At 46.7% G+C, this 12,845-nt stretch overlaps 1 protein-coding gene across 1 annotated transcript in view; it reads right to left on the reverse strand.

The window, feature by feature from the left end:
• Window positions 1-596: 596 nt before the first annotated feature.
• Window positions 597-12,845, reverse strand: part of trpm2 (transient receptor potential cation channel, subfamily M, member 2) — a gene marked incomplete at both ends in the record, with an annotated part of 35,421 nt that continues 23,172 nt past the window's right edge. The window contains 8 exons of the mRNA XM_038984212.1: window positions 597-658; window positions 2,806-2,972; window positions 3,093-3,180; window positions 3,271-3,358; window positions 4,498-4,630; window positions 6,288-6,469; window positions 6,992-7,172; window positions 11,730-11,901. Of these exons, the coding sequence (XP_038840140.1) occupies window positions 597-658; window positions 2,806-2,972; window positions 3,093-3,180; window positions 3,271-3,358; window positions 4,498-4,630; window positions 6,288-6,469; window positions 6,992-7,172; window positions 11,730-11,901 (1,073 nt within the window). The remainder of the gene's footprint in view (window positions 659-2,805; window positions 2,973-3,092; window positions 3,181-3,270; window positions 3,359-4,497; window positions 4,631-6,287; window positions 6,470-6,991; window positions 7,173-11,729; window positions 11,902-12,845) is intronic.

Below are 12,845 nucleotides of genomic sequence, written 5' to 3' on the forward strand. Positions count from 1 at the left end.
CCTGGCCCCAACAACTCACCCATCTACCTGCTCCTGGCCCCAACAACTCACCCATCTACCTGCTCCTGGCCCAAACAACTCACCCATCTATCTGCTCCTGGCCCAAACAACTCACCCATCTATCTGCTCCTGGCCCAAACAACTCACCCATCTATCTGCTCCTGGCCCAAACAACTCACCCATCTATCTGCTCCTGGCCCAACCAACTCACCCATCTATCTGCTCCTGGCCCAAACAACTCACCCATCTATCTGCTCCTGGCCCAAACAACTCACCCATCTATCTGCTCCTGGCCCAAACAACTCACCCATCTATCTGCTCCTGGCCCAAACAACTCACCCATCTACCTGTTCCTGGCCCCAACAACTCACCCATCTATCTTCTCCTGGCCCAAACAACTCACCCATCTATCTGCTCCTGCCCAAACAAAACTCACCCATCTATCTGCTCCTGGCCCAAACAACTCACCCATCTATCTGCTCCTGGCCCAAACAACTCACCCATCTATCTGCTCCTGGCCCAAACAACTCACCCATCTATCTTCTCCTGGCCCAAACAACTCACCCATCTATCTGCTCCTGGCCCAAACAACTCACCCATCTATCTGTTCCTGGCCGTCTCCATTCAGAACAGGAGGATTGTAAAGGATGAAATCAACCTGGAAGAGAGGATATGTATTTATTGAAACCATTATAAAACACATAACAATATCAAGAGAAACTTTTAGAGATGTTCAACTGCAGTAAGTCAGATGTGTCTGAAATGGCTCATATTCCTGTCCAGTGCCGTACTGCTACGTGCTCTGGTCAAAAGACGTGAACTGTAGGAGCAGGGTGCACTGTGAGGTAACATAATAACTAAGAGGTAATATTAGTCAGGAACCTCCCAGGGCACCTTCTCCTCTAGGAGTTATAATATTAGTCAGGCACCTCCCAGGGCACCTTCTCCTCTAGGAGTTATAATATTAATCAGGCACCTCCCAGGGCACCTTCTCCTCTAGGAGTTATAATATTAGTCAGGCACCTCCCAGGGCACCTTCTCCTCTAGGAGTTATAATATTAGTCAGGCATCTCCCAGGGCACCTTCTCCTCTAGGAGTTATAATATTAGTCAGGCATCTCCCAGGGCACCTTCTCCTCTAGGAGTTATAATATTAGTCAGGAACCTCCCAGGGCACCTTCTCCTCTAGGAGTTATAATATTAGTCAGGAACCTCCCAGGGCAACTTCTCCTCTAGGAGTTATAATATTAGTCAGGAACCTCCCAGGGCACCTTCTCCTCTAGGAGTTATAATATTAGTCAGGAACCTCCCAGGGCACCTTCTCCTCTAGGAGTTATAATATTAGTCAGGGACCTTCCAGGGCACCTTCTCCTCCAGGAGTAATAATATTAGTCAGGAACCTCCCAGGGCACCTTCTCCTCTAGGAGTTATAATATTAGTCAGGAACCTCCCAGGGCACCTTCTCCTCTAGGAGTTATAATATTAGTCAGGCACCTCCTAGGGCACCTTCTCCTCTAGGAGTTATAATATTAGTCAGGCACCTCCCAGGGCACCTTCTCCTCTAGGAGTTATAATATTAGTCAGGCACCTCCCAGGGCACCTTCTCCTCTAGGAGTTACAATATTAGTCAGGAACCTCCCAGGGCACCTTCTCCTCTAGGAGTTACAATATTAGTCAGGCACCTCCCAGGGCACCTTCTCCTCTAGGAGTTACAATATTAGTCAGGCACCTCCCAGGGCACCTTCTCCTCTAGGAAAAATAATATTAATCAGGAACCTCCCAGGGCACCTTCTCCTCTAGGAGTTACAATATTAGTCAGGCACCTCCCAGGGCACCTTCTCCTCTAGGAGTTATAATATTAGTCAGGAACCTCCCAGGGCACCTTCTCCTCTAGGAGTTACAATATTAGTCAGGCACCTCCCAGGGCACCTTCTCCTCTAGGAGTTACAATATTAGTCAGGCACCTCCCAGGGCAACTTCTCCTCTAGGAAAAATAATATTAATCAGGCACCTCCCAGGGCACCTTCTCCTCTAGGAGTTATAATATTAGTCAGGAACCTCCCAGGGCACCTTCTCCTCTAGGAGTTATAATATTAGTCAGGCACCTCCCAGGGCACCTTCTCCTCTAGGAGTTACAATATTAGTCAGGAACCTCCCAGGGCACCTTCTCCTTTTGGAGTTACAATATTAGTCAGGCACCTCCCAGGGCACCTTCTCCTCTAGGAGTTACAATATTAGTCAGGCACCTCCCAGGGCACCTTCTCCTCCAGGAAAAATAATATTAATCAGGAACCTCCCAGGGCACCTTCTCCTCTAGGAGTTACAATATTAGTCAAGCACCTCCCAGGGCACCTTCTCCTCTAGGAGTTATAATATTAGTCAGGAACCTACCAGGGCACCTTCTCCTCTAGGAGTTACAATATTAGTCAGGCACCTCCCAGGGCACCTTCTCCTCTAGGAGTTACAATATTAGTCAGGCACCTCCCAGGGCACCTTCTCCTCTAGGAAAAATAATATTAATCAGGCACCTCCCAGGGCACCTTCTCCTCTAGGAGTTATAATATTAGTCAGGAACCTCCCAGGGCACCTTCTCCTCTAGGAGTTACAATATTAGTCAGGCACCTCCCAGGGCACCTTCTCCTCTAGGAGTTATAATATTAGTCAGGCACCTCCCAGGGCACCTTCTCGTCTAGGAATAATAATATTAGTCAGGCACCTCCCAGGGCACCTTCTCCTCTAGGAGTTATAATATTAGTCAGGAACCTCCCAGGGCACCTTCTCCTATTAGGTAATTTAAGTCAGGCACCTCCCAGGGCACCTTCTCCTCAACAACAGGGAAGCGAGAGATGGTACTGTCAGGGTAGTCCAGACGCCGGGCGTTGACATGGTAAAACGTCTTCTCTCTCTCTGACTTCTCCTGTCTATGGGGTTCATTGGGTTCACTTTCAGACCTCTTCAGCTTACCAGGTGAGGCTAGATAGATCATACATAGGACAACATGTAAATAAAGCTATCACAGTATTTACTGTATCTACAGAAACAGAGTCCAGTGAGAGGGGGAATACTGTTCTACTCCAGAAATCAGGACCTCACCAAGCTGTGGAGCCTCCTCTTTAGAGTGTAGACCCTGAGCTTTCAGGGTGTCCATGATCCACTGGAGAGCTCTGGCTGACTGGGAGACCTGGAGGAGAGATAACAAGTCCTGAATGTGTTTAAACTTTATAAACACAGTAAGTCAGAGTGATGGGTAAAGTGATGTGGGGGTCAATACCTGCTCCTCCAGTCTGGTCAATCTCTTCACTAAAGCAACCGACCCGGTGGCCTCCTCCCTCTGTAGCAGCTCTGCCATGTTGCTAACCCTGGGGACGAAGACACTGAATCACACAGATCCTAACCCTGGGGGGGGACACTGAATCACACAGATCCTAACCCTGGGGACGAAGACACTGAATCACACAGATCCTAACCCTGGGGACGAAGACACTGAATCACACAGATCCTAACCCTGGGGGGGGACACTGAATCACACAGATCCTAACCCTGGGGACGAAGACACTGAATCACACAGATCCTAACCCTGGGGACGAAGACACTGAATCACACAGATCCTAACCCTGGGGACGAAGACACTGATCCACACAGATCCTAACCCTGGGGGGGGACACTGAATCACACAGATCCTAACCCTGGGGACGAAGACACTGATCCACACAGATCCTAACCCTGGGGACGAAGACACTGATTCACACAGATCCTAACCCTGGGGACGAAGACCCTGATTCACACAGATCCTAACTCTGGGGGGACGAAGACACTGAATCACACAGATCCTAACCCTGGGGACGACGACACTGATTCACACAGATCCTAACCCTAAGGGGAGACACTGAATCACACAGATCCTAACCCTGGGGACAAAGACACTGAATCACACAGATCCTAACCCTGGGGACGACGACACTGAATCACACAGATCCTAACTCTGGGGACGAAGACACTGAATCACACAGATCCTAACCCTGGGGACGAAGACCCTGAATCACACAGATCCTAACCCTGGGGGGACGACACTGAATCACACAGATCCTAACCCTGGGGGGACGACACTGAATCACACAGATCACACAGATCCTAACCCTGGGGGGACGACACTGAATCACACAGATCCTAACCCTGGGGACGAATACACTGAATCACACAGATCCTAACCCTGGGGGGACACTGAATCACACAGATCCTAACCCTGGGGTGATGAAGACACTGAATCACACAGATCCTAACCCTGGGGGGACACTGAATCACACAGATCCTAACCCTGGGGTGATGAAGACACTGAATCACACAGAGAAGTCCTCATTTCAACCCTACGTGTCAGGCTGTTTGTGCATTCAACAACAGGCCAGACAAGACCAGTTGGACTGCAGTTGGAACAGAGTAGTACCCAGGCTGGTCATGTATTGCAGAAAACACACTTCATAAAAATACATGAATAAGTTACTTGTCAGCAGTGTCTGTGGTACGTTGCTCCATGCTCTGGCTCTGCTGCTGTCTGCGGGAGAGAAGGTAGTTATCCTTCATTAAGGATTCCCACGACAACAACTCTTCCTCCTCCACCTCAGGCAGCTCCTCCTCTGGAAAGGAGAGGAGGAGAGTGGAGAAGAGAGAGGAGAGGAAGAGTGTGGAGAGGAGGAGAGTGGAGAAGAGAGGAGGCGAGTGGAGATGAGGAAAGTGGTTAGGAGGAGAGAAGACAGGAGAAGAGTGGAGATGATTAGCGAGGAGAGGAAGAGTGTGGAGTGGAGAGGAGGGGAGGAGAGTGGAGAGAAAGAGAGTGGAGAGGATAGGAGGAAAGGAGAGTGGAGAGGAGTAGAGTAGAGTAGAGTGGAGATGAGAGTGGAGAGTGGCGAGGAGGAGTGAGGAGTGGAGGAGAGGAGGAGAGAGAGAAGAGTGGAGAGCAGCAGAGGCGAGAGGAGAGAGGAGAGGAAGAGAGTGGAGAAGAGAGGAGAGGGAAAGTGTGGAGAGGAGGAGAGTGAAGAAGAGAGGAAGAGAGTGGAGAGGAGTGGAGGAGAGTTGAGAGGAGAGAGGAGAGGAAGAGAGTGGAGAGGAGGAGTGGAGAAGAGAGAGGAGAGGAAGAGTGTGGAGAGGAGGAGAGTGGAGAAGAGAGGAGGAGAGTGGAGAGGAGTAGAGAGGAGAAGAGTGGAAAAGAGAGGAGGAGAGTGGAGAGGAGTAAAAAAGAGTGGAGAGGAGGAGAGTGGAGAAGAGAGGAGGAGAGTGGAGAGGAGTAGAAAGGAGAGGAGAGGAGGAGAGTGGAGAGGAGAAGATGGAAGAGGAGAGGAGGCATGTGAAGAGGAGAGGAGGATGAAGAAGAGGAGAGGTGGATGAAGAGGAGGAGAGTGGAGAGGAGGAGAGTGAAGGGGAGAGGAGGTGTGAAGAGATGAGGAGAGTGAAGAGGAGAGAAAGAGTGGAGAGGAGGAGAGTGGAGAAGAGAGGAGGAGAGAGGAGAGGAAGAGTGTGGAGAGGAGGAGAGTGGAGAAGAGAGGAGGAGAATGGAGAGGAGAAGAGAGGAGAAGAGTGGAGAAGAGAGGAGGAGAGTGGAGAGGAGTAGAAAAGAGTGGAGAGGAGGAGAGTGGAGAAGAGAGAGGAGAGGAAGAGTGTGGAGAGGAGGAGAGTGGAGAAGAGAGGAGGAGAATGGAGAGGAGAAGAGAGGAGAAGAGTGGAGAAGAGAGGAGAGGAGTAAAAAAGAGTGGAGAGGAGGAGAGTGGAGAAGAGAGGAGGAGAGTGGAGAGGAGTAGAAAAGAGTGGAGAGGAGGAGAGTGGAGAAGAGAGGAGGAGAGTGGAGAGGAGGAGAAAAGAGTGGAGAGGAGGAGAGTGGAGAGGAGGATAGTGGAGAGGAGTAGAAAGGAGAGGAGAGGAGGAGAGTGGAGAGGAGAAGATGGAAGAGGAGAGGAGGCATGTGAAGAGGAGAGGAGGATGAAGAGGAGGAGAGTGGAGAGGAGGAGAGTGAAGGGGAGAGGAGGTGTGAAGAGATGAGGAGAGTGAAGAGGAGAGAGGAGGAGAGTGGAGAGGAGATAGAGGAGAGAGAGGAGAGACCGTATGAAGTAGAATACACTGTATAATATATTTAGGACAGAAGAAAGAGCTAACCAGGTTAACAGTTTAAAGGCAGGTTTCCTGGACACAGACGAAGCCTTGTCTTGCACTAAAAAGTATGTTCAATTGAGAATCTACATTGAAAGTGACTTTTAGTCCAAGACTAGGCCTCATTTGTGTTTTATATATTTCAGGACTCACTGAAGGCTCTGTAACTATTGGGGGGTCTCTGCAGCACTCTGCGTCTGATGAAGAGGAAGATGTGGGAGAGAAGGATGAGTGGAGGGGGGGCAGCTGGTCGGCTGTGGTACTCCTTGATCAGTTCATACCGCTGGAATTTCCAGATGGTGTCTGTGTTATCCTGAACCTCCTGGAAAGTATAGCTGGAGGGTGGAGAGGAAGAGGAAGAGGGAGAAGAGTGAAACACGGACAACAGTGCAGATGATAGAAAGTGCAGAGATTGATGAATGAAAGGATGGATGGATGGATGGATGGATGGATGGATGGATGGATGGATGGATGGATGGATGGATGGATGGATGGATGGATGGATTAATGGTTGGATGGATGATGGATGGATGGTTGGATCGATTGATGGATGTTTGGATGGTTGGATGGATGGTTGGATGGATGAATGGATGTTTGGATAGATGGTTGGATGGATGGATGAATGAAAGGATGGATGAATGAAAGGATGGATGGATGAAAGGATGGATGGATGAATGGATGGATGGATGGATGGATGGATGGATGGATGGTTGGATGGATGGATGAATGGTTGGATGGATGGATGGATGGATGAATGGTTGGATGGATGGTTGGATGGATGGTTGGATGGTTGGATGGATGAGTGCATGGATGGATTGATTGATCGTTTCATTGATAGATTGATGATTGGAACCTACTTGAAGATTGCTATGAGCAGGTTGAGCAGCAGTATGTTGGCAAACAGCAGGTAGACACACAGTAGGATTATGGTCAGCCACTCAGGGAACGCAGGCATCTTGTCCTCGTTAAGAATAGGGCATTTAGGCTTTTGAGGCTCTGTACCATTTACACTGCAGGCCTTTATGTCAAACAGGGCATCTGAAGCAGATAGAGGACCCAACAGGGATCAATTACATCAAGTGTGCCAGTCTGTTTCGTCTCTCATCAAATCAAATCAACTTTTATTTGTCACCAGAAAGTTACAGACACACAAATATCATACCCCGAAGGCATGCTAAACTCTCACGATTACAATAACAGGGGAGGTTAGCATTTTATATCATACCCCAAGACATGCTAACCTCTCACCATTACAATAACAGGGGAGGTTAGCATTTTATATCATACCCCCAAGATATGCTAACCTCTCACCATTACAATAACAGGGGAGGTTAGCATTTTATATCATACCCCCAAGACATGCTAACCTCTCACCATTACAATAACAGGGGAAGTTAGCATTTTATATCATACCCCCAAGACATGCTAACCTCTCACCATTACAATAACAGGGGAAGTTAGCATTTTATATCATACCCCCAAGACATGCTAACCTCTCACCATTACAATAAAAGGGGAAGTTAGCATTTTATATCATACCCCCAAGACATGCTAACCTCTCACCATTACAATAACAGGGGAAGTTAGCATTTTATATCATACCCCCAAGACATGCTAACCTCTCACCATTACAATAACAGGGGAAGTTAGCATTTTATATCACACCCCCAAGACATGCTAACCTCTCACCATTACAATAACAGGGGAGGTTAGCATTTTTGACATACCCAAATCTACCCAAATCTAACTGCCTGTAGCTCAGGACCTGAAGCAAGGATATGCATTTTCTTGATACCATTTGAAAGGAAACACTTTGAAGTTTGTGGAAATGTGAAATGAATGTAGGAGAATATAACCAACTAGATTTGGTAAAAGATAATACAAACCAAAAAACATGTGTTTGTTTCATCATCTTTGAAAGGCAAGAGAAAGGTCACAATGTATTATTCCAAGTGAGGCGCAATTTATATTTTGGCCACTAGATGGAAGCAGTGTATGTCCAAAGTTTTAGACTCAATTTCTGTTAAAAATGTTGTATCAAGACTGCCCAAATGTGCCTAATTGGTTTATTAATAACTTTTCAAGTTCATAACTGTGCACTCTCCTCAAACAATAGCATGGTATTATTTCACTGCAATAGATACTGTAAATTGGACAGTGCAGTTAGATTAACAAGAATTTAAGCTTTCTGCCCATTTCAGATATGTCTATGTCCTGGGAAATGTTCTTGTTACTTGAGTAGCCTGGTACACATTAGCCTACGTTAGCTCGAACTTCCCACAGGGGGAACACCTATCCTGTGGAGGATAATCATGGTAGCGTTCACATTAATGTAGAAGTGTTCAGAAACATATTCTATTCTTATTCACAATAAACACCTCAATGCTATAGGAAGAATCCCGGAACATATCCCAGTCTGTGCTAGCAAAACAGTCTTGTAAACTCGCGTTTGCTTCATCGGATTCACTGATACCTCCTGTTTGAGCTTTGTAAACAGGAAGCAGGAGAACGGAATCATGGTCAGGTTTGCCGAAGGGAGGAGGGAAAGCTTTGTATGCAATTCTGTGGGTAGAATAAAAGTGGTCTAGTGTTGCAGGAGATGTTAGTAAAAATGAGTAGAATGGTTTTAAATCTCCGCCCACCCTCTGGGTGAGAGGTTTCTTGTTTGTTTATGGCCCCATACAGTTTGTTGAGTGCCAAAGTGGTGTTGGCTTGTGGCGAGATGTACAGTCGTGGCCAAAGGTTTTGAGAATGACACAAATATTAATTTTCACTGCCTCAGCTTGTGTGATGGCAATTTGCATATACTCCAGAATATTATGACGAGTGATCAGATTAATTAAAATTAATTGCAAGTCCCTCTTTGCCATGCAAATGAACTGAATCCCCCCAAAACATTTCCACTGCATTTCAGCCCTGCCACAAAAGGACCAGCTGACATCATGTCAGTGATTCTCTCGTTAACACAGGTATGAGTGTTGACGAGGACAAGGCTGGAGATCAATCTGTCATGCTGATTGAGTTCGAATAACAGATTGGAAGCTTCAAACGGAGGATGGTGCTTGGAATCATTGTTCTTCCTCTGTCAACCATGGTTACCTGCAAGGAAACACGTGCCGTCATCATTGTGCCGTCATCATTGTGCCGTCATCATTGCTTTGCACAAAAAGGGCTTCACAGGCAAGGATATTGCTGCCAGTAAGATTGCACTTAAATCAACCATTTATCGGATCATCAAGAACTTCAAGGAGAGCGGTTCAATTGTTGTGAAGAAGGCTTCAGGGCGCCCAAGAAAGTCCAGCAAGCGCCAGGACCGTCTCCTAAAGTTGATTCAGCTGCGGGATCGGGGCACCGCCAGTACAGAGCTTGCTCAGGAATGGCAGCAGGCAGGTGTGAGTGCATCTGCACGCACAGTGAGGCGAAGACTTTTGGAGGATGGCCTGGTGTCAAGAAGGGCAGCAAAGAAGACACTTCTCTCCAGGAAAAACATCAGGGACAGACTGATATTCTGCAAAAGGTACAAGGATTGGACTGCTGAGGACTGGGGTAAAGTAATTTTCTCTGATGAATCCCCTTTCCGATTGTTTGGGGCATCCGGAAAAAAGTTTGTCCGGAGAAGACAAGGTGAGCGCTACCATCAGTCCTGTGTCATGCCAACAGTAAAGCATCCTGAGGCCATTCATGTGTGGGGTTGCATCTCAGCCAAGGGAGTGGGCTCACTCACAATTTTGCCTAAGAACACAGCCATGAATAAAGAATGGTACCAACACATCCTCTGAGAGCAACTTCTCCCAACCATCCAGGAACAGTTTGGTGATGAACAATGCCTTTTCCAGCATGATGGAGCACCTTGCCATAAGGCAAAAGTGATAACTAAGTGGCTCGGGGAACAAAACATAGATATTTTGGGTCCATGACCAGGAATCTCCCCAGACCTTAATCCCATTGAGAACTTGTGGTCAATCCTCAAGAGGCGGGTGGACAAACAAAAACCCACAAACTCCAAGCATTGATTATGCAAGAATGGGCTGCCATCAGTCAGGATGTGGCCCAGAAGTTGACAGCATGCCAGGGCGGATTGCAGAGGTCTTGAAAAATAAGGGTCAACACTGCAAATATTGACTCTTTGCATCAACTTCATGTAATTGTAAATAAAAGCCTTTGACACTTATGAAATGCTTGTAATTATACTTCAGTATTCCATAGTAACATCTGACAAAAATATCTAAAGACACTGAAGCAGCAAACTTTGTGAAAATGTATATTTGTGTCATTCTCAAAACTTTTGGCCACGACTGTAGACAGCTGTGATAATTACGGATGATAACTTTCTTGGTAGATAAAAGGGTCTACAGGCAAAAGCTCCAGATTCCCTTCACACTAGAAGCAGGGCACCAGATGTTGTTTATGAAGAGGGGCATCCCTCCCCCTTTTGACTTGCCCGAGGCCTCCTTTGTCCGATCGTGCCGCTGCACGGAGAAACCGCCGAGATCTAAGTCCATAGAGTCATCCAGCCACGCCACGCCTGCCAACTTCTTATGGAATTGTCATGTTTGGCAATGGAGTTGGCAAGAGCACAAACACATCTGGACCAGGCTACTCAAACACATCTGGACCAGGCTACTCAAACAGGAGCACAAACACATCTGGACCAGGCTACTCAAACACATCTGGACCAGGCTACTCAAACAGGAGCACAAACACATCTGGACCAGGCTACTCAAACACATCTGGACCAGGCTACTCAAACAGGAACACAAACACATCTGGACCAGGCTACTCAAACAGGAACACAAACACATCTGGACCAGGCTACTCAAACAGGAACACAAACACATCTGGACCAGGCTACTCAAACAGGAACACAAACACATCTGGACCAGGCTACTCAAACAGGAACACAAACACATCTGGACCAGGCTACTCAAACAGGAACACAAACACATCTGGACCAGGCTACTCAAACAGGAGCACAAACACATCTGGACCAGGCTACTCAAACAGGAACACAAACACATCTGGACCAGGCTACTCAAACAGGAACACATCTGGACCAGGCTACTCAAACAGGAACACAAACACATCTGGACCAGGCTACTCAAACAGGAACACAAACACATCTGGACCAGGCTACTCAAACAGGAACACAAACACATCTGGACCAGGCTACTCAAACAGGAGCACAAACACATCTGGACCAGGCTACTCAAACAGGAACACAAACACATCTGGACCAGGCTACTCAAACAGGAACACAAACACATCTGGACCAGGCTACTCAAACAGGAGCACAAACACATCTGGACCAGGCTACTCAAACAGGAACGCAAACACATCTGGACCAGGCTACTCAAACAGGAACACATACACATCTGGACCAGGCTACTCAAACAGCACATAGTAAAAATATAGAAAGACATACCTGCATAGATGAGGACGGTTCCTTTTCATCTGCACATCATTTGATCATGCTTCTACACCTGCATTGCTTGCTGTTTGGGGTTTTAGGCTGGGTTTCTGTACAGCACTTTATGACATCAACTGATGTAAGAAGGGCTTTATAAATACATTTGATTGATTGATCAGTTGACTTACTGTCGATGTTAGAGGGCATTTTCCCGAAGATGATAAGGTATGGTTCGTAGACGACCCCCCGGACGATCCAGTCCAGTCTGTCCTCGTTGTGGATGAGGATGCCCTGCTTAGCAACGCCGTATGCTACGACCCAGATACTCAGCAGGAACATGAAGAAGAACATATCCAACATCTGGAGGAGAGGAGAGAGATAACAAGTAGTTTAATACTACATGATGGTCCATAGCAGTCATCAACTTTACGAGGGGGACTCCTGTAGATTCAAGTAAAGGAGCCCTAAATGTTGTTATTAGCTTTTCTAGGCTTGGGGGCGGTATTTTCACGTCCGGATGAAAAGTGTGCCCAAAGTAAACTGCCTGCCACTCAGGCCCAGAAGCTAGGATATACATATAATTGGTAGATTTGGATAGAAAACACTCTGAAGTTTCTAAAACTGTTTGAATAATGTCCGTGGGTATAACAGAACTGATTTGGCAGGCGAAACCCAGAGCACAATCCATCCAGGGAATTTTTTGTAGTTGTAGTCAATCTGTTTTCCATAGGTTTTCTATGGTAAGCCCGTTTTAATAGAAATATGCCTGCAGTTCCTGTAGCTTCCACTAGATGTCAACAGTCTTTAGAAATTGGTTGATGTTTTTCTTTAGAGAAATGAAGAAGTACGGCAGTTCAGAACGAGGGTCCAGCCGAGTGCACTCTAATGTTTTGATGCGCGACCTGGAACGTGCTTTCTTTGTTTTCCTCCGGTATTGAACACAGTTTATCCCGTCTTAAATTTTATTGAGTATTTACGTAAAAAAATACCTAAAGTTGTATTAGGAAAGTTGTTTGAAATGTTTGGATCAAGATTACAGGTAACTTATAAGATATTTTGTAGTCATGTTGCGCAAGTTGGAACCTGTGTTTTTTTAATAAAACGAGCCAAATAAATGGACATTTTGGATATATAACGATGGAATTAATCGAACAAAAAGGACCATTTGTGATGTTTATGGGACATATTGGAGTGCCAACAGAAGTTCTTCAAAGGGAAGGCATGAATTAAATAGTTATTTCTGACTTTTGTGTCGCGCCTGGTGAGTTGAAATCGGATTTTCATGTGTTGGTATGCTGGGCGCT

This window comes from Salvelinus namaycush, unplaced genomic scaffold (assembly GCF_016432855.1).
Source record: "Salvelinus namaycush isolate Seneca unplaced genomic scaffold, SaNama_1.0 Scaffold2217, whole genome shotgun sequence".
NCBI lineage: Eukaryota > Metazoa > Chordata > Actinopteri > Salmoniformes > Salmonidae > Salvelinus > Salvelinus namaycush.